General features: G+C 35.1%; 1 protein-coding gene across 1 annotated transcript; it reads right to left on the bottom strand.

The window, feature by feature from the left end:
- Window positions 1-2,649: 2,649 nt before the first annotated feature.
- LOC109043691 (low-density lipoprotein receptor-related protein 12) lies at window positions 2,650-22,416 on the bottom strand. The gene is made up of 10 exons (XM_019060987.2): window positions 21,991-22,416; window positions 20,781-20,871; window positions 19,737-19,914; window positions 18,055-18,350; window positions 16,361-16,504; window positions 14,886-15,125; window positions 13,408-13,533; window positions 11,075-11,316; window positions 9,872-10,017; window positions 2,650-8,192 (listed from the first exon to the last, which is right to left on the bottom strand). Exons 2-10 carry the CDS (start codon window positions 20,809-20,811, stop codon window positions 7,754-7,756), a joined length of 1,842 nt encoding a protein of 613 aa, XP_018916532.2. The 5' UTR covers window positions 20,812-20,871; window positions 21,991-22,416; the 3' UTR covers window positions 2,650-7,753.
- Window positions 22,417-22,542: the final 126 nt, after the last annotated feature.

The raw sequence follows: 22,542 nt of genomic DNA, 5'->3' as shown, positions 1-22,542 counted from the left end.
ATTTTGTCAACATCCAAAGGCTCACATGGCGTTTTTCCTTGGCACGGCAGCATTGTTCTTCAAAATATGATTTGTTATGAGGCAGTAACTAAGTAGCATAACAGGATGAAGAAGTATATAGACAAGGTACTACAACCATTGCAACATGTTGAGGCGAGCGGAACTGAATAAAGAAGTACAGATATCTGCTCACAACAATCTAACAATCTCCAGTAATACTTGCAAACGAGAGGTTAAAAAAGACTGCTAACCATTCGACATTTCCCAAACAGAATTTCTCGTCTCGAGGCTGTACACACAACTACTTAATAAAGATGGAATCACCAGCGTTTCTAAGCCACATAATGAAAAAGTTAGCATGACATCAAGAACATTCAAGGACATTGAGAGGGACAACTTTAAACATATAATTTTGGGATGTGCGCATCGTTTACTACACCTGAGAAGGTTGACAGAAGCTCGAAGCAGGGTCGAGATCTACTTCAAGACCCTCGAAGAGTAATGAAATACATAAACAGAAAGTTTGTTCATTCAACTTCCACTTCTTTGCTTCACTCTCAATTTCTTCAGACTGCTTTACTCCTATTACTAGAGAGGTGTTTGTGGAGAGAGGTAAGTATGATTAGCACTACCATATCACCTCTCCATGGATAGTTACATAAAAGGGGTTAAGAAGTTAGCCAACAGAACTAACTGCTCACCCGAGGTAAAAGACTAATGGACATTTTAAGCCATGGCAACATGAATAACTATCCACCACAGACCTATCACGCAACATTCCTTGCGGTAGAAAAGTGACCGAACACATATATTGAACACAGGGATTCAGGTGACTTAGGTGACAAATATTGCAAATGCGAAAGGTATGTACAGTTTCTCAGGAGGCAATGGCTAGGATATACAGCTTGGACAGACTTACTTATGTACTCCATCAGCTAGGGAGCTTCCCATGACAGTACGGTTAATGAATATGTCAACACGTTATCAATATGCTACATATAGGAGTGTTTAAACAGACGATGTCGTGAGGGATTCTATTAGAAGTACATTGGGCGCAAGAATAGTGCAATCGAATTAATAAATGTTCACACACACAACACAAGCTACCTGTTTAATCTAAGAATTCTCATCGTCTCTGGTCAACCTCACATATCTCGAGTCAAACAGAGGTTGTTTCCCAAAGGGCATGAATTACCCTATTTCAGGCGTACTTCACCTAAAATTAAGATGGAACTTGACATGCGAACAAAATTATCAAACTGAAACACAGTAATCTGTGATTAACTTGCTGAAAAAATAGTGATATCTGAAATTACAAAACAAGAGGATAACCTACTTAGGATTTTCACATACCTGATGAGCAGTTGAGAACTTCACATTCATTTGACGAATAACACTGATTAGTTCCACTTTGTTTGTAATAGAAAATCACATAATAGCGCAAATTCTACCGCAAAAAATACTATTTAAACTACGAACTGCACGATTCCGAGTTAAAGGCTTGCACGGCGTAATCAAAACAATAACATACTATCATCATCCCGAATGAGTGTTACGACGCAATAGCTGAGCTGAAGTACGGGAGGGGGGAAGGGCGGGAGACGGAGAGCCAGACGAAGTTTATATCTTCCATTGTCGGCGCGTGGTATGCAGGTAATTCAGGTAATTACAAAGCCCGAAATGAAGTTTCGTGTCTATTTGAAGCTTGTAGTTGAAAGGACGCCTCGAACTGGACAGACTCATGCCGGGTTAAATAGGAAAAAATTGGCCGACTGTGTCCGTTCATACATAATACATGAGCTGAATTTGAGATGAGATAAGACGGAAAAAATTTGTCGGTACTGTTGCGAGCATTTGGCAACCTTGGAAACTACGACAGCGCATGCTGAATTTATCACTGAGGCGCAATTTTCAAAAGAGCGGATGTAGTTTCGAAACTGCGGGAATTTTTTTGAAGCACTTGAAACTTCTCCGATCATCTCTGAAGAGCTTATAGACTTTTACAGTCTTTTTACGGGTGCATAATGTTTGATCTATATAACGGCATATTACTTACTTATTTATGACACTCGTGTAAAATGAACACTTATAGTTTTACGACAGAATTCATTACAAACTTACTAATCGTTTAATAAAAACGATTTCAAATTTAGAATTGAAGAGACCTCTGTGAAGACAGAGTCATTTGCAAAAGAAAATATTTAAAGAGTTTACGTGCATTCCTTTTGTGAAAAGTGAGAGAGCGTTCACAATTAATTGCTTGATGCACTTTTTTGGCAAAATTTCTTGGCCTTTTTTATTTAGATTGCATTTTGCAAAAAGGAAAAGGAATGTTGCTAATATTGTGCAATTTTTTTACTTTGCAAATATAAACGGATCACCCACCAGAACAATTTTTATCTTTACTCCCAGTAATCTATGAATTCGAGACAAAAATTACCTTCGTAAATGTAAGTTTCCACATGATTTCAGTCACTTCTTGCAAAGAATGTAAGTTGCACAATTCTAGCAACATTGGAATGCTCTTGATTCCTTTTTGCAAAATGCAATCCATAGGTCTATGAAATTTATTCTGAAGTGTTGAATGAAAAGGCCTGAAGGAATAGGAAGAAAAGGATTGGCAGATAAGAGAAAAAACACTCATCAACGTAAAATGTTAACAATGTAAAAATATAACTGTTTATTATTTTCGATTTTTTTTTTTTAAATTACATGAATTTACAGGGAAATAAAATTAAAATACAAATATAACAATTTCAACAAAATGCTGCACTTCAGAGAGGAAGGGTAAAAATAGCCAGTTAGCGGAGAATCAATTTTATGCTTCATGAGTGGACAGCAAGAGGAGTGGAAACTGGGTGTTTTACTTGTTGGATGTGTACTTGCTAAGGAGCCATTCATAAAATACATAACATTATGACTCGGAATTTGTGAACCCCCCTCCCCCTCCCTCGTAACACACCTGAAACACAAGTCTACACCTTTCTAAAAATACATTCTTCTGAGGCTGACCCCCCTCAAAATTGGCATTGGGTAAAGAATTTTAGATGAAAAATTGCAGACTTGCATCAAATTTTCATCTTAGAGTTTCAAAAAATCGGCACTGTAGGTTTCACAACCTCCCGTATCGTAAGAGCATTACGTAGTTTATGAACTGCTCCTAAGTTTAAGTGAGATGAGAGTTTCACAGGTTTCATAAATAGCATCAGATATACATGTTGTTCAAGTCTAAACAAACAAACAAACAAGATTAGAAGCAGAATTTGATCTGGCTTTTGATAACAACAGCTGAAAATGATTCTCTTATAAAAGCCAAGTTATGATTTATCGAAAAAAACAAATTATGTAACGTGTCTTAGTCCTTTTGACTTGAGCCTTTTGGTTATGAAACCCCAATTTACCGATCATTACCAGTACCGAGGCAGATAGCTGCCTCTTGTGTGATAGGTGAACGTTTCGGTTGCCAGGTAAGGTTTCAAACCGACTTTTGCCTTTTTTCCCTATTCCCCTCTTGGAAGAGTCAGACTTTAGGGGCTGTATCATAGTCGTTTTTTGAACACCTCCTCTCCTCAGGAGGACCCACAGGTTAACACTATAACTGAGGAAGCCTAAAACAACACATTGTAAAATACGAAAGAAAAACTATTTTGATTTGGACAAACTTTAAGGTAGGTGCAAACCTGACTTGAAGTATACTAAACTTGCAAAATATTATCTGTTGAACTACACATTTTTTGGTGGCAGAAAATCTTGGTAATTCCTCGAAAAAATCATTTTCAGAGTTATAATGATGGGTTTGACTTGAGATTTGCAAAAATTGTCGATTAAAGATATCATCTTCAAAGCATCTGTAAACCTCCCTTGATCACAAATGGGACCTCCCAAGGTGCGGAGTTGTTTAAGAAACATCTTTTGAATACAGCCCTTCGTCTCATTTCTCATTACTGGAAGGGATCAGGCATGCCTAATATTTCATGGAACATATAAGGGGTGCTCCTGCAACAAAGGGGACCGTTCTTCTTATAAAAATACAAGCAGCATTGACAAACTGTGATGCAAGGTTACAATCACACATCGAAATAAATAATTACTGAAATAATTTTTCCTGCTACAGTTAGTCTAGGAAATTCCTTGTAAAGTTAAAAAAATTCATGAAAATAAAAAAAATACGAGTAAAAAAATGATAAACAAAATGTACTGTCAAATCACAGTTTCATTTCCCGATGAAAAATCATTTCATCTAATGTGCAAGTCTTTTTCCTCGTTTATTACTTTGTAAAAAGAATGAAAAAGACTTTAATACGTGCTGATCAAAACAAGGCATACAGTTGCATAAGTACGATAATTCAGCTTAATTAAAATGACACTTGAAAGGTATATAATCTCATAAAAGTAATGGTAACTTTACAAAATGAAAATAATTTATAACTGTTCACAAGGCAAAAAAAAACTTCCAATGAATGCATCTCTTTTAAAAATAAGGGGATGAAATGCTAAGTGGTGTGATGCAAATTGTAGAGACAAGTGTATGATGTCTTCGTAAAGGATACAAATGGATTTCTTTTTAACAAAAAGGAAATTCTGAAAATTGGATGAAATGAAAAGATATTTTAGACAGCTTAAAAAGTTGAATGAGGTGTACCCTATTATGATTTGAATTGACATCAAAATGCATGACACTCAAGGATAAACTTCGCATGACAGTTTTGATAGAACTATAAAAAAAGTTGATTAAATTTACTGCAGCGATTAGGTAATAATATAAAATGTATACATGTTTAGCTTGGTTCGAGGAGAGAGAAAAAAATTTATCAGAATATGTTTAACAATTAATATAATGAAGGACAAATTAAAAGAAAAAAAATAAAATTAGGCCGTTACTTGGAAAGAAAACGGTTATTACTTCTACTTAAAGGTGTTTCTCCACCTTAATGTAACACAAACCTCACCTGAAATACTATAACCGGTTCATCCTTTTCAAAAATTCGTCACTTAACTCTTTTTACCTACGTTTTCAGCAAAAAGAGGGGAAAACATGTACAATTTTAATTTTGAAATCTTAAACTAACAGAAATTTAATTTTTTAAACCTGTACAAATAATTGTTGAGCAATCCATGTTGGGTACCTGGATGTGGAGAGCATGGTCATGAATGAGACAAATTACTCGCTTAGCGGTAGAACTTAATTATTACGACATAATAAATAGCCGCTCTTACATAACTTTCAGGTGTAGCATTCTCTTAAAACAATAGGTACGAAAATCATCTCCGCACATAATGTAATAGATTTTTAACTTGGGGATGGGATAATTTATTGATATAAATTACAGTTTAAAAAAAATGAAAGGAAAGATATGTTCATGAAAGTGCCTCATCTTCTATTGAAGCTTACTTTCAAGTAACTTTACGAGTTACCAAATGATGGTAATTACAAAATCTTTAAGAAAAATAATACATGCTATATTAAAAAATTATCCTAAAATGATCTTGGATTCTGCAGGTATAAAAACAGAATCCAACAATTGACAGTGATAAGGAAGCTCCGGGGATTTTCATTAGGCTTTCGGAATAAATAAATATTGGGCGGTGACTCCCTTTACTATTACTGGAAATGAAGATTTAAACTTGACATATTGTATTACGATTTTGTGCAACTTTAGTGAAGCAAAACAACAATTAAGAATTTCAAGAGTCTGGATCAGTTGACTGAATACTCTGCCGTGCTAAGGAAGAACGCCGTATGAACATTCGAGAATTGCCTTATTTCCCTAGATAAGACATGTATTTTTGACAAAGTTTAAGCATATTTTTCCTTGAAATTTTCAGATATTGTAGATTAGATTGCGAACAAAATAGTCTGAAAAATTGGAAGAAAAATATTTACAATTTCCCCAATAAATTTGTATTTTATCAGAGAAAATTTAGCAACGCTTGGAGGTTCATACGGCGTTCTTCCTTAGCACGGCAGTACTGATGATGGTGGCATGGCAAAACCAGCAATATCGAGGGCTAAGAAACTATACTGCCTCACTGACAATTTTGGCGAAAATGAGTTAGCGATTTTGCTGCTTCTACAGTATACGTACAGTACAGTATACACGATTAGTTTTTCCCAATTTTGCATGAAAGCGCTGTATTAACACTGTAATGTATTAAAAAGTGCAATTACAACATCAAAATTACAAAAATGGCCAAGTTTTTTTCTTCTTCCTGCAAAATTGTCAGTTTATAGATTGGTGGTATCGTTTCTCATCCATCGATATATAATATTGGAATCTAGAAAATTCAGATTTTCCAGTCTATAATGGACTTCACCAGATTTTAAAAATTCTTATGTTTCTTCGAACCTTTCTAATTACTTTTATGACTTAAGAATATGCGAATGGTGCAACTAAAGTGCCATGCACTCAAGTATTAAATCATTAAATTTGAGGCACTAGGCGCAAGAAGGGCACTTCTTGGTTGCAGAGTTTTAGAATCTCTGCTGTTAATTTAAATTGTATGAAAAAGACTAACTGGTGATTTTTCTGAATTATATCTATTGGAACATTATGAAAACAAATATGTAGAATGTTCAGTATGAGTTTCAACAAAATAAATGCATTCACTTTCCTTAGAACAGATGAAATGTTAGCTCAGATTTTGAGGAGCTGCAACCAAGAGGTGTCCATTTGGCAACTACCTTTTTTGATTGATCAGTTCCCCTATAGAAGGGCATATTGTAAGATTGATCTTTGTTTTGAAAATAAAATATAATGTTGATCTGACACTTTGGTGCGGCAATAAAGGCCAATATGTCCATAGCCAATTTCTCAGAGCTTCAAATGAGTTTTAAAAAAAACAAATATTTTTCAAAGACGCCCTTCTATGGGCAAACTCTTCAATTACTGTGCATCATTCATTGTTTTTGATTAGTTTTGAAAGTAATATACATATCATGGGTGATTGAGTTTTTTCTTCTCAGCATTTTTCTGGGTAATAAAATAAGAATATAAAAACATAGTAAGTACGAAAATAATTGTAAAAGCTGAAGAAACATAACAGAAACTAGTCCTGTAGTCAAGGAGTAAGCAGCAATCTAAACAACAGTTTTGAAAAGTAGGAAAAGTAAAAAAGTAATTGAAAAAACATTCTTAAAAATCAAAAGGAGTTCCTGAAGATTATTGCACTTCTTGTGAAAATCAAAGACACTATGCAGAAGAAAAATTAACATTTTAGTGGCCAGTTTACTTAGTTTTTCATATTACTTAGTATGTGTGCATATCAAAATACTTGAGGAAGCGTAAAGGAAAAGATTGAAAATTGAGAAGGGGTGTGATGTGGTTGTGATACAGGAAAGCGAATTAGATTTGTTCCCAGTGTGACAAAACAAAGCAGGGTTGGTTTACATGTCACTGAACCAATACTTAAAGCATTCTGACAACTAAATTCTGTTTCCCTCTTTCAACTCATTTTTGAAAACATTAATTATACTGACGGGTGATGTTATCAGTTATCAAGTCATATATTGATGACATTAAAAGTAGGACATGTTTTTTTGTCAAAAATCCTCTTATAACATGACGGTGAACAATAGCACTGAAACAAATTATCCATGTGTGTGAAATAATGCGCATACCTGATGTGATGCTTAGTGTAACTTAAGCTGTACCTGATTAGTAAAATAAGTAACGTAACATTTTATACTAAAATAAAACATTCCTCAAAGCTGGACGGAGCAAATTTAATACTCAAAGAATTTAAATTTTGAGAACTACGATGGGAGCAAAACAGTGCTCTCTGTTGGATTGGTCGAGGAACTTGATAAATTGGTGCTCCCGTGTGCCGGTGACGAATTGGAACTAGAATTCGAGCTTAAATCTACTCTTTCACTATTTTCTGGGGGTTTATCACAGTTTGCAGAATTATTGATGATAGGTTCATTCCTTGTAACTATCAGTGACGAACTAGCTTCAGATACCGGGTAATTCTGTCGGATGTGCTGCCGAACTCCATAAGTTCGAGAATATCTTCGATTAGATCCGAGTCTTCTGATACGTCTCCCATGACTCAATTGTCGTGGAGGCATTGGCTGCAGAGGTTGGAGGATTGGAGGTGGATAGTCTCCAATTGCTACTGAATAGGCAGGAGGAGGTTCTCGATGGAAGAACTCATCATCGATTAATGGCGGCAAAGTTCCTGACTGATTTAACCTGTCAGACATACAAATTAAGTTAGACTTGTTTAATGTTACCTGTTCTTTTGGGTTTCTCTTTTGTAATGGAGATGTTGCATGTGTGAGGAATTTGCGATTTGACTGTTAATTCTTATGTAAAAGTTTGCGAGAAACTTGATGGTGCCACTGGTTTTCTCTGAAATCAACTCCCAAGCTCAAAAAAAGCTCTCGAGTTGACACCAAAATGGAGGGAATATCCCACGCTATCCTGAGAGTCCACCTCTACATCAAGACAACTCTCCATGCAAAGATAGGGAGCAAATACATTAGCAGTGATGCCTATTTTCAGTTTTAGAGTCTCCAAAGAAAGTGGCAGCCCTGTCAATGTATTTGCTCCCTATCTTTGCATGGAGAGTTTGTCTTGATGTAGAGGTGGACTCTCAGGATAGCGTGGGATATCCCCTCCATTTTGGCCTCAACTTGAGAGCTTTTTTTGAGCTTGGGAGTTGATTTTAGAGAAAACCAGTGGCACCATCGTGTTTCTTGCGAACTTTTATATAAGAATCAATAGTCAAATCGCAAATTCCTCACACATGCAACATCTCCGTTCCCTCTTATGCTATGATCATTTCCGCCAAAATATGGCCATCATCAGGTAACTCACAGCGAGCTCCAATGGAGTCAAACCCCACTCCAGTCATACAAATCAAGCGTCAAAAAAATGTCTCGCTGTTCATGAGAAAAGAAGCCTATGAAGATATGGATGTTACAAAGTGTTTAAATCCTAATGTTTCAGGTTGTAATTTTATTCTCCTGCATTGCCCCACGACATAAAAAGGAAAAAAAAATCATATCTTGGATTAACTCCTCTGCGCAGTATGATAGACAAGTATAGTATGCTTTAATTCATGAATCTTCCTTTAAAATCAAATATGACAAAAAAATTGCGGAAATAAAAGTTTGAGGAATTTCATTTTTCATTCATTACACTTAATTTGACACTTTAATACAAAAGTCTGGCTCGTTAGTACGTAATTGGTTTAAAAATTAGGCTCTAGTCTTAATTATTTCCTAATTTATGGGCTTAAATTACATTATTATATAAAAACTATTGCTTTGGGGCTGATCAAATATTACGTCAGATGCAAGAGGGGGCTGATAAGCCCATTCTTGTGTAGGTAAGCCTCCCACTTAAAAAAAATATTTTCAAGTAAAGAGAAATTTTTCAGCTATTTTCCAGGTTTTTTTTATTGAGTCTCTTGGTTCAAAAAAGACCCACCTTGTGTTTCTTTCGATTTTTACCTTTTTGTGTAGAAACACTCCTTTTCTGGATGTTAAGCAGTTTTTATCATCTCTTGAAAAATTTCATTTCTCTGAGATGGGTAATTTTCGAACTGAGAACTTTAATTATTCTCTGGGGGAATGTCAGGTAAGTCTTTTGCAATTGAAACGGGAGGTGACAGGCTGTCATATTGATGTCTTACAGGGGAAAAGGGGGTTCAAAAAGTCGGTCCAAATACCTTATGTGATACTTGAGCAGCCTATTTTAGGCTGAATTATAAATTTGTAATGATAAACAATACATGATTAAGAGAAAGCCATTTAATTCAAGTTTTTAGCCTGTTAGCAATCAAGAAAGTACCTGGTTACACACAAAAATTTACAAGTATAATTACTAACTTTGGTAATTGAGAATGTGACAATCTTTGAACAAACCTTAGCCTTGAGGTTAAATGTGGAGAGACATGGAATCTTGCATGGCTTAGCCGCAAACTGTAAAGGCGGCAAGTGCATGCTACAGCTATTATTAGCAAGAGTCCGCAAAGAAGGACACCCATCACTGCAGCAGCAATTAATGTGTTCTGAAAAAATTGATCGAAAATTCTTAGACTGAAGTCCGTAAAATCTAGTTACAATGGCTTTTGGTCATTATGAGAAAGCTCAGAACGCTAAGAACAGGAAATGCATACAGCACAAAATGTTCTCAAAAAGTATTGAAGCACCGGTCATAGAAAACTTGGAAAAACATGCGGAAAAGCCCACATCTGGCAATCCTGTAGGATTGTAAGGGTCAAAGTAGGCGAGCATTTAAATCAAATTGAAAAAGCTAAAATGAAAGGTCAGCAGTTGTGACTCATTGTTGGACCAAGAAACATAACATCAAATTCCCCCTATCTTTTAAAAGCACATCAATAATAGATTCTAACTAACACCATGGGAAAAAATTAACATTCACAAATACAAACACCAGAACTTGAACTTGGACATGGCCGGTGCTGGGAAAAAAATGTTTAGCATGTTGGATCCCATAGGCACAAGAAAAATGGGGAAATAAGAAAGAAACAGCAAGGGGTTTTGCAGTGGATCAGTCATTGGTGATATTCATCCTGTAGATACAAAACAATTCCGCTTTTCATAAAATTTGACATGCTTTGTGAGTGGAAACATAGAATAGTATTTTAATTATAAAGCAAGAATAACAAGCAAGATAGTGTGTACTACTGACTTTGGCCTGTGGCCCGTCAGTAATACTTAAAGCGGAAGTGTCCTCTCTTCCGAGTTTGAAAAAAAAAAGCAAGAATAATATAATTTTGAAGAATAATGAAACAAGGGAATTTTCTGATACTAGCGTGAAAAGATATTCTTTATGCTGATATGCTAATAATGAACCCTGTTTTAGGTTTCGGATAAAACTTCAAACTGTTAGATTGCCCAACATTGAAACGCATCACGGTGTGTCTTTCTTAATCAAAGTGTCTCTACAAATGTAAATTTTTATAAGAATAGAAATTTTTAACTCTGATCGTATGGTTTCCTAAAGCTGCAACTAACAACGCAAACACCAGATTCTTTGGTGAAAGCTTTCAACAGGCTTTGAAGATGACTATTTATCTGATCGGGAAAAGATTCAGAACTTACCCTGAAACAGGTTGTTTCATCACTTTCATCACCGCAATCGTCGATACCATTGCACCAGAGTTGAGAGGGAATACAGTTTCCGTTATCACAAATTCGTTTGCCCACATCACATTTTACTGGGCTATTTGGACAATTGTATTCATCTGAGTTATCAGTACAATCTTTTATGGAGTCACATCGTTGACTTTTGAAGTAACATTTCTTCCCACTTGCACACCTGATGCTCTGGTTACATTCTGGAACTGTCAAAAGAATTTATTTTTTCAGTTAAGTCAAGGACAAGTTGCGCTGGCAGTAAAAAGGAACAGCTTCGATTGAGAAGTAAATGGTAATTACATACAAAAGTAAGAAAACCGTGAGAAGATTCAAATTTCATGACAGGAGTCAGTTACAATGAGGAAAAAAGTAATTTTTTTTTTAAATTAAGAAAATTTTGTGCTATGACTATCTTAATCACTCTGATTGAAAATCCTTTGCACTTAATTTAACATAATTTTTCGCACTGTTAAACCCTATTTCAGATAAGTTCTGGATCTTTTGATCGACCATTTGCGTGAAAAATGAAAAGGCTGTGAATATCGGGAAGGTCAGCATTAAATCAGGAGTTTCTTTAAAACTTACAATTAAATTCTCGCAAAATCACAGCAAGTTGTGAATAAAGGACGAAAAACAAAGTCATGGCTTTGAAAATTTTGGAAAACAATGGATGTTTAAATGAAAAGGCCAATCCAAAAAATGAAGTTCGAAAAATAGAAGGCTAAACATTTTTTGCATCCCTCCCTGCCCAATCCTCAAAAACCAAGCAACCTATCCGGTTGATTTTGGTTTCGTTTTAAAGAAGATATTGAAAGAAATCAATTAAGGTGATTCGTCAAGCTCAAAAGAAGTGGTCGAACTGGCATGCGATATATCGCATCTTTTAGGTCAATAATCTCGGCAGATTTTGAATTTTCAGTAAAAAAAGGACGATAGCCCCTGCGCATGAGCCTAAAGAATCATTCTAAACCCAAAAATCGGCAAAATTCAGAGAAATGAAAGCAGGATAGTGTTTGGAAAAAAACCTCGCATTCGATTCAGCTATCGATTTCGGTATCAAATGCGAGGTTTTTTTCCAAACACTATCCCGCTTTCATTTCTCTGAATTTTGCCGATTTTTGGGTTTAGAATGATTCTTCAGGCTCATGCGCAGGGGCTATCGTCCTTTTTTTTGCTGAAAATTCAAAATCTGCCAAGATTATTGACCTAAAAGATGCGATATATCGCATGCCAGTTCGACCACATCTTGACGAATCACCTTAAGACTAAAATCAGCTTAATGTAACAAAAATTGACAAAGATATGTCGGTTTGAATAAGGAATGTATGAAGATCATCTTTAGTTTGTTATTAATTCTGACTGAAAAGTGCCGCTTAAATTTTTGAGTACTCTTTTGCCCATGAGTAACACTTGGCAACATCAAACATGACTTAGTAGCAGTCTTGTTGTTGTATGACTTGATAGGTGACTATGGTAATGGAAAAAACGCTGGGAATGAAAGTCAGGTTTACCACAGATGTTAGAAAATGAAATTTTCTGACATTTCCCTGCCATATTTTGGTAAACTTCCCTGACAGTTAAGGATAATCTGGATTGTTAAAAAGATAGATCTTCGTAGTCCATGCATAAACAGTTCTTTTTCAAGGCTTCATAAAATGTTAATAAAATAATAAATAAATAAAATTAAAATAATGTTCTAGTTTCTTACACCTTAGCAATTGTCACCTCCTAAATTGCCACATAATTAGAAGTTAAAAGAATCTTGGGTACATTTAGGTAAACTCAAAGATATTCAAAGCTTTAGAAATTTGAAAAAGATTCAAGGACCTACAAAAATTCAAAATCCTGACAGACGTCATGAACTCTACCCTTTTAGAACGAAAATGGTAAAATTTCCAAGGATCATACAGAAGATTTGAGAAAAAAAAATTGGCGAGGAGAACGTTACTCACAGCAACCAATTTTGTCTTCACCAAGTGGGCAATGAGGTATGCCACATCACATTTTCGAGTTGTGCGATTAAAAGAATCTTGGGTACATTTTAGTTTCTTTTACCTTAGCAATTGTCATCTCCTGAATTGCCACATGATTAGAAGTTAAAAGAATTTTGGGTGCATTTTAGTAAACTCAAGGATATTCAAAGATTAAATAATTTGAAAAAAATTCAAAGATATACATAAATTAAAAAACCTATTAGACGTCATAAACCATACCCTCTCAAAGGAAAATAGTAAAATTTCCAGGAATTATACAGAATATTTGAGAGAGAAAAAACTGGAGAGGAGATTGATACTCACAGCAACCAATTTCATCTTCACCAAAAGGGCAATGAGGTATACCATCACATTTCTGAGTTGTAGGATTAAAACATTCATTCATTCCAGGATCTGCATTGCATAAAACTTTACCTGGCTCACAGAACTCTGAAAAGAAGCAAGGGCAGAAATAATAAAAAATGAGTTTATTTAATTTTTCGATCGTCACTTAAGGACAAGATCCTTCCTTTAAGCTGAGATTTCCTCTTACTGCGATCGTTGTTTACTTCTTGTTACATTCTCATCATGCTGGTCAGTTATGTTGTCCTCACTGCCTTCTAAAAATTCAATGGAGGACAAGACCCGTGTTTTACGGAGATTTGCAGTTACTGAAAATCAGGGCCGCAAAATTTAAAAAATGAATATTCCTGACACGTTTTCGTAAAATTCCCTGATGGTTGAAAATTTATCAGATGGAAAAAAAGACATGATTTGAAATAGTTTTTTTTTTTTCTTTTTTTAAGATCTTTATTGATAAAGTACAAATGTCGCCACTACCTATATAATCTAAGGTATCTATCGACTAGTATTAAAGGTAACATTAAAATAAGTGACATAAAAGAGAATAAAGAACGTATGATAAGAGTGATGCTCTTATCATATTGGTCTGGGGCATGTAATGCCCCAGCCTGAAATAGTTTTCATGCAAAATTTGTGGTTCTAATTGTCAAAGCCATTCAAGAAAATAAGTAAAGGTGACTTAAGAATTTTTCCCTGACATTTTCAGGTTTTCCTTGACTTTGGAAATTTCCCGACATTTTCCAGTTTTTCCTAACGTGGCAGCCCTACATATGCTCTTTACTGTGTATATCTTACACTTGTGAACTTGGTATTTTAGACTGATAGCTGTTTGTTGTATGTATGAATGAATGAATAAATCTATAAAAAAAAATGAATACATGAATGAATAAATAAATGGAGCATCAGCAAATCGCATGCTTGGCGGTAAAGGATAATGGAGGGACTTGAAAGACAAGGCGCATAAAAGCAGTTCTTACTTTTTTGAGAGATACATGTTGAAGCTTCGAAATTAAATGGATCCTTATGAGGAAAAGAAAGTTCAAACTGACTTTTAGATGCTTAAAAATTGGAATTTGGGAGATAATTTTTCACAGAATGTGCATCAAGACTAGTTTCATTTGAAATCATTCATACTTCAATTTTTTCAAAAACTGCATTTATGCGCCTTGTCCTCAAAGTCCCTCAATGTTGGTACAATGCATCTTGGATTTATTATTGCTGATTATTTCATTCTTTATTACAGGAGAAACAGAACATATGAATGGAACATTCAAGTTTTTCTTGAAGATTCTGGTATATTTCGGTTTTCAACATCTTCAATAACGAAACATCAAATGGATCTAATTTAATAGAAAAAATAGAGCTGCATTTTGGAAAAAATTAGTTGGGAGTAGTTTTGAATTCAAATAAAGGTATATTTTCTTCTGTCAAAAACTTACTGCAGTTGAACTCGTCACTGTAGTCAGCACAATCTGGTTTCCGATCGCACCGCTGAGCAAATGAAAAACAAGCTAAGTTAGAGCACCTGAGCCCACAAGACGACTGACTGTAGTGGCAATCTGATTCGTCCCTTTTTGAAGGGCAGTCAAAGACCCCATTGCACCTTTGAGTGGCATTATCAAAGCAGCCATCTTCTTGAAGTGGGCCGCATGGCACTTGGTTCTTTCCATAGCATTCCACTGAAACAAAATGCAAAAAAATTGCTAGTCACATGTATTTGCTTGGACAGTATTCATTAGGATTAAAGCAAGTATATTTGACCCCCTAAAATGGGAATTAATCCTTGAAGCTGATTTCAGCCAACTAATCCGCTGAAAGACGCTGTTCACAAAAAATTTGAATCACGAAAAAAAGGATTTGAGCGTTCAATAAAAAATAATAATACGCAGATTGTGAAGCACAATGGTGTAAATTACAATGGACACTTCCTACTCAATACTCATTGTTTCCTTTAAATTATCAATCAACTTAATTGTGAAGACTATTGTAGGATATATTTCATGAGTAATTTGTGAAAACAGAATAAGCATATAAAATACACTTTATATCCAGTTAAAGAAGTAAATAAATAAATTAAGTGTAAATGATTATTTTACAGTTATTTTATTTTCTGTAAGAACTTGTAGCTTACAGTCAATGCAAAGGCGCAGATGGCTGTGGGGGCTCGAAACATACTGGACTCCCGCACGCTGCATGAGCATTGAAAAGTCATAACTGCAAGGTTTTGTGTTTATATGCATTTTTGGGTCGTTTTCAAAAAAATCAGATCGTTAAAAAATTGGTGAAAGCTCCTCTTCCATCCAATGTTGCTGCCACTATTGGGTCCTGAAACTTCCATGAGAAAAAGGAGGGCAAGGGAGCGGTTCTGTCTCTTGAAAGGTTCTTTACTCAGGAGGTTCATGGATTAATTCTTGGCCATGCAATCCGAGGTTGATAGTCTCAGACACTTGCAGGGTATTAGATGTAAAAAAACAATACTTTAATTTTAAATGCAGAAGCGAAGCTTGAGTCCGGACAATTGATATTTTCCCGTTTGAAGCTACGGTGAAAAATTGATTACTGGGGTGTTCGTTGCTAACATTCTGATAAATGAGGCATTAGGTGCAAGAAAAGCATTTCTCGATTGTGGTGTTTCAGTATCTCCAGTACTAATTTTGATTTTAGAGAGGAAACTATTAGGCGAATTTAAAGTTTTCAGCACTGTAAAATTATAAAGAATATATATACATTTGATTTAATCATAATGGATAAAACGATAGCGGAGATTTTGAGATACTTCAACCGAGAAATGCCTTTTCTGCACCCAGCGCTTCAATTGACTCTTTTCCGGGTATATAAATGGCAGATTGAATGATTCATTGCAAAACTCGCCACGCCACTATTTAAAATTAGTTGATGATGTTCAGAAACTTACTGTTGCAGTTCATTTCATCAGAATTGTCATTGCAGTTCTTCACATAGTCACACTGGAAAATACTGGGGATACACTCGCCTGAATTACATTGAAACATGTCGAAACCACATTTTTCTTGGAACAAGAGGGATTGTGAGTTATTCGCTGAAAAGAAAAAAAATCAATGACAAATAAAATCAGGCTTCCAATAAAGTTGAAAGTACAACACTGGAGTCACACTAAGTCTTAAATGTGATATTTCAACTTTTCATGATTGTTGAAATGATGCCTCGTAAGTACGATATGTCCAATGGCTGGAAATAGATACAATTGTATGAACAGAGAGAGCACTACATTCTTACATAAGAGCGAGCTTGAAATACTGCAAAAATTGGGATGTATAATATATACTTAAAATTCCATTTCATAAAGATAAAATATTCTGACTCTGGAGCCGCAGGAGACGAAGCAACCTTGTTCTGAGTGCGGTTATTGACAGAAAGAAATTTTGAGAGAACGAAAAGAAAAAAAAAAAAAAAAAAAAATACATCAAATATTCACTCAGTACAGCACTTGTGGAGGCAATTTCGTCAATTAAAATCCGCATACAATTATTGTTTCAATTCTGCAAGGTGGAGCTTAGCCAGACAATGGAAGAGCTTCCTACTCGAGTCAACAGGGTGTGGAACTGAGTATTATGTAGATCACCGAAGACCTGGCTCCACGTCACTTTTCTCCCACTTAAGATTTTTTTACCTAATCTCTTTGATGTCATTCTTTCCTATTTATTTTAATGCACTTTTTTAAGTGTAATAAGTATGTACCCAAGACTTTAATTTTAATTTATTTCTCTTTTTCTGCTATGTATTAACTATTGTAATTTGGTCTTTTCGATTGATTGTGGTATTGTTTTTTCCTTACTTTTGTTTTTGGACCTCTCGAGAAGGTTTGAATTTAAGCACTATGATGCACGTATTCTCATAAAAGTTTCACCTAGAAAACGATTTGTACGATAATTACTGAGAGTAACTCCTATCAAATATATTAACATTTTTTAATGTGTAAATTCAAACTTCCTGCTCATAAAAAAACAATAATTCACTTGAGTTAAATTGCACACTGAGTGTTTTGTGACAGTTTTTGGGGTGTGAAAATATGAAAACCTCCATATCGGCGCTTCGGCTCAACTATTGATAGATGTTTACACTTTGAATAACACAGAATGGGAAGTAACCCGGTTAAATGAAAAGTCTGCCAAAAACCATTGTAGTACGAAATTTGACTCAAGCAGACTATTGTTTTTCTTGTGAGTTGGGAATGTGAAGTTCCCGTACCCAATGTAAATAAAAAACGTTAATATCTTAGGAGTCGATAGAGAATTTGCAGGTGTCTGAAATTTCATGAATTTCGTGTTCAATTGGAAACTACTGAGTGAACTGAACACGAGGATACCCTTGGTTCATGAATTGAACAATTATTCGAGAAGATACGACAAAATGATCTAATCTGCTAAAATACGTGTGTTTAAATGGGAAGTGCCACCAGATGACGTCACTAGGCGGTGCATTTTCTCACATTTAAATCTATTTTTATACTATTTCCCATATCAGAAAAAAATTATGAAAAATACTGTGAAATCAGTTCTTTAAGCGCTTTCAGATGAAGCAATAGAAATTGCGTGCAAATTCTCCATTGAGGAATAAGAAAAATCTTACCAGAATCAAGGATTGGAAAAATTGAGTACTGAAGTAAGAACCCATTGTTAATCGGTTTTGGAGCCCCGGATGGCTTCTCAAAGCCGTCTGATTCCATAACTTGAGATGTATCCTGATGGAAACGTATAGTAACTTTTTCATCCTTTGACACTTTAATTGTTTGTTGGTGCAATGGGTTACTGTTGCAATAAGTCTCATAGCCAGCTTTGCTCGTGAAGGATGGTAGAGCGAGCCACGAGTGACAGCAAGGGCTCGAATCACAGTGGCCATCGTTGTTGATGTTCAGATCTAAAACACTGCGAGAGAAAAATCCTCACATGTATCACTTCGAAAATGAGAGACATGAGCTGAAGGATGGGATTTAAACCTCTGTGGGAAATGTGTCCCTTTCAAAATTCAAAATAGAAAATGATGATTCGCTCGTTAAGAGCTGAGGTAAAAGTTCACATTGCAATACAGGCTTGCCACAGAAATTAGAAAATGAAATTCTAGACATTTCCCCGATTTACCAGACACATTTCGGTGATATTCCCTGACAACTGAAGAAATGCCAGATGGTGAATAGTTGTCCGCCAAAATTTGTTGTTCAAAACGAGCAACCCACTCCATTCTAAATAGAGACCAAATAAAGGTGACTTAACAATTTTTCCTTGATATTCTTGTCATTTTTTATGACATTCCAAGGTTTTCCCTGACTTATCAAAATTCCCTGACATTTCTTGGTTTCCCCTGACTGAGGCGACTCAGTCTCGATTAGAGTGTTTCAAAATGCATGGGTCTCCTTTACCTTCTTAAAGAAAAATACATCAATTTGCAGAAAGTTTGACGGTGATTATATGTAACAGAGGTGTTTTTGAACCCAACAGGAGAAGAAGTTGACTAATTTTCAGTAAAATGATGTATTAGATACTGACAAAAAAGCAAAATTTCACAAAAGTTTATTTTAAAAATGAGGTATTTTTTTAACCATATAAATGGCTGCAGTCAGAGCCCTTATATTGCAATTTGCAACATTGCAAAAATCTTGCCATCATTCATTCTTCTTATTTGGAACTAATTTATGTAGGTAATTTCTTGAAAATATTTCGTATTAGAGCAAAAAAGAGGCAATTTTTAACAATGAAGCTGGCTTGCTGGCCTCCCGCAAAATAAAGAAGGAGCAGAAATTTTGGAACAGTGCAATTAGAGACATGGTTTCCAAGTTTAATTGTTGAAACATAAGATTTTTTCATGATAGATTTTATTACTTTTGATGTTGTCTCTCAATTTTTCCAGGGGTGCAAATAGTTCTTAACCATGTGACTTGCCAGTCAAGACCAAATTGCTCGCATGTCCGGAAAATTGTGGGCATTTCAAGGTTTTTCTTTTTTTCTCCGTGCTGATTCATATCTCGTGCAAACAGTAAAATTCTAGCAAATATCTGAGTGAAACTGCAAGTCTAATGAAAAAATGAAAAAAATATTATATGGCATGTTAATTTGATCTTTTTTAAGAAGCTCAGCGCTGTTCCAGAAAAGTATGGAGACATCTTCTAAAATTGCAGCCATTTAAACTTATTTGCACACTTGAATTTTCCCCCAAACCTCAAATTTGTCTCTCCTTTTTCCTGCTGAATTTCATTTTGTTCATCCCGAACTAAAAAATAAATTGAAGCCATAATGAATTATACAATTTTCACTCACTTAATTTGTAAATCACCAGTGGTGGGTGAGCTTATTGTCCAATCGCAACTTATATTCCCTGCAGCCCTGAATGGGTAGTAAGGACTAGCTATAGTGCCATTCAGAGCTGAAAATTTCACTCCACTGCATGATGTGCTCGATTCAGAAGCATCCGTTTCGTATGTTTCATAGACAAGCACTAGAATAAGATAAATCACTAAATAGAATCATTTAATAGAAAAGAGAGGCAAAATTTTCCTGAACGCAAAAAAAAACACTTCCCAAAGATCAAAAGATACCAATATGGGCCCCTTTGCAACCTATGGACTATGCTGTATCTAGTGCAGTCATAAAATGGCATGCAGATTATAGGTTGGTATCTAAAATGTTACCATTATGTTTGTTTCTTTAATAACGTAAGTATGAGTGCAGTGCACTCAAACTGAAATCGAAAATGCATAAGTTCAATCAGCCAATCACCTCTTTGACTATTCAATACTGTCAGTCGTTATTTGTTTCGGTTCTTCTAAAATTTGAATTTCTTCTATTTTTTTCCTGTTTCTTTTTCTCTCTCTCTTTATTTTCTTACCTATTCTTTTGCTGTAGGTATTCTTCTTCTTTCTTCTCTTTTTTTTTTGTGCCGAAACTGATACCCTTTAATCTATTTTATAAAACTGGATTGACCATACAAGCACATGCTTATGGTTGGCCACCAATGAATTCTCATGCTTTGTTTAGTAAATGTGCATTTCGAAAATAAAATAAGTAGACAGACTATCTATCTATTTTATACTCAGCTGAGGAGATACGTTCGTTTAAGTTTCACATTTATATTTTTTTCTTCCTTCAATTTTGTTCATGATCAAATTTTCCTTCAAAAGATAAGACAGCTTTCCAGCAGTCGTGAGAAGCCAGATTGTAAGTAGAAAACATAGATTGTGCCTGAGGTACATGAATATGCTATTTACGTTTATGTAAATACACTATTGCATTTTCCACAACTTGACCTATTTGTAAACGCAAGAGTCGACTCCCAAAAAAAATTCAAGATGACATTATACATACCAATGAGCAGAAGAGCAGCAAAGTTATTCATCACGCTGATTTAAACATCAGCTTCTCTTAATGTGAAAGCCCAATGCAGTGACATCTAAACCTGAGAGTAATGACAGAGTGCAACTTTAAAATGAGTAAAAACGATATGAAGGAGTTACAATTGCACAAGAGAGCTGCAGACAGTAGGGTAGCAATAACTTAACCACACAAACAGCCAATTGTTTGAAAAATAAGAGGGCTGGCAAAAATGTATGGTTAGTGGAATTTTTGTTTCATTCCTCTGAAGTAACTGGACTTGAAAAGGCTTGCTACTTCCAGCACAGAAAACAGTTAGTTATTAATGGCAATAGTGCAAAACTAAGTATCTCCATTCATGAGAATTCAGAATTCCCTTCATATTTTAATTTTACTAGAAATTTTATTAAATTTAAATTTAATTTTACTAGATTTTTAGAAAACTAGTCCATGTCCATTATTTTTCTTCTCTGTTAGCACAATATTCAGTATAAATTTCTGGCTATAAAAAGTTGGCTTTTTTCTCTTTGACAAAATAAAATGGGAACGGAAATTTTGAAAAACTGCGGTGGAGATAAGTGGTTTTACATTTTGGCTCTCAATGTGCTATTTCAAGTAGAGAAAAGAATGCAATGCACTGTTGATACTGCATGGTGAAGGCTGTCTGCACAAGGAATGTGAGAAGCTCACTTGTAAGCGTTTCAACGAGAAAACATAAGTAAAAATTAGATACATTTCCAGTTTATTACCTATTAAAAAACTCCAAAGGTTAAGGGACTGACATCGTAAAAACTCGTTTACTTAAAAAATTAATCTATAGTCGCGCCACACATAATGGTGAATATTTCAACACCTGATTCTAAGAACTGAGTAAAGTTTGAAGCTATTACTTAGGTCCGAGTTCAATGACACTTGAAATCAATGTCATGGGTTGTTCAGACTGGTTTATTATGAGATGGAATGTGTCCTAGCAAAAATTAAAGATTCTGAACTTACAGAAAATAAGTTTTCATAGCCTCTTCAGAAACAATGAAACTGTGATGACCCTTGTTGAAGGACAATCCACAGAGTAGAGAGAAAATTAATTTTCAAGACTAAAATATAACTGCTGATTTACCTGTTACAATTGAAATCCTACTTGAGAGTGGAAAGGCATGCAAAAACCAAAATTTAGAGAGTGAAAAAATAGCTTTCACTCACTTACCTTCATCTGCCGCATGCATCTGATTAAATGATGATCAGTGCTGATAGAATTACTAAGCAGTAGGAGATGAAAGAGAAATGATGGCTAGCACTTCTGGTAACTTAATTCTGATTGATTATCAAAGACTTTTGCTATGAAATGCAAAAAAACGGCTGAGGAGGAACTGGGAACCTAAATAAAAATTAGGTTACCCATGGATTAGAGAGATGCAAATTACTGCTTGGAGGTGAGATTGACAAGATTTCATGTGAGAAATACCGCTGAGGTATAGAAATCACTGATACATCCTAGCGAAAACTTAAAAATTAATTACACTAATTACCTACTCTACGATTATCACTAATTATTTTAAGAATTACATTTAAAAAAAGAGTGAAATTGAAAAAAATAAACATATGGACATAACCCTACTTTCTTACATCCCAATTCCCATAGAGAAAAAAAAGGAGGTGTGTTTGCATCTTGGGGTTTGTTTACTATGTGACGTAGGTCGGTACAACCTGGCCAGCGAAATCCGGAATTCGAAGTATGAAAAACGGACCATAACGTCCG

The sequence above is a fragment of the Bemisia tabaci genome, chromosome 6 (genome assembly GCF_918797505.1).
Source record: "Bemisia tabaci chromosome 6, PGI_BMITA_v3".
Lineage (NCBI taxonomy): Eukaryota > Metazoa > Arthropoda > Insecta > Hemiptera > Aleyrodidae > Bemisia > Bemisia tabaci.
This window is presented reverse-complemented; position numbering and strand designations above follow the sequence as displayed.

What these genes read in the sequence shown, in the direction of transcription:
- LOC109043691 (XM_019060987.2), bottom strand. Translation starts at nt 20,811, where the DNA reads ATGAATAACTTTGCTGCTCTTCTGCTCATTG. An exon ending in TGCTGCTCTTCTGCTCATTG is followed by an intron (nt 19,915 to 20,780) that starts GTATGTATAATG and finishes ATCTTATTCTAG; the next exon opens with TGCTTGTCTATGAAACATAC. An exon ending in CATTTAACCTCAAGGCTAAG is followed by an intron (nt 8,193 to 9,871) that starts GTTTGTTCAAAG and finishes TATGTCTGACAG; the next exon opens with GTTAAATCAGTCAGGAACTT.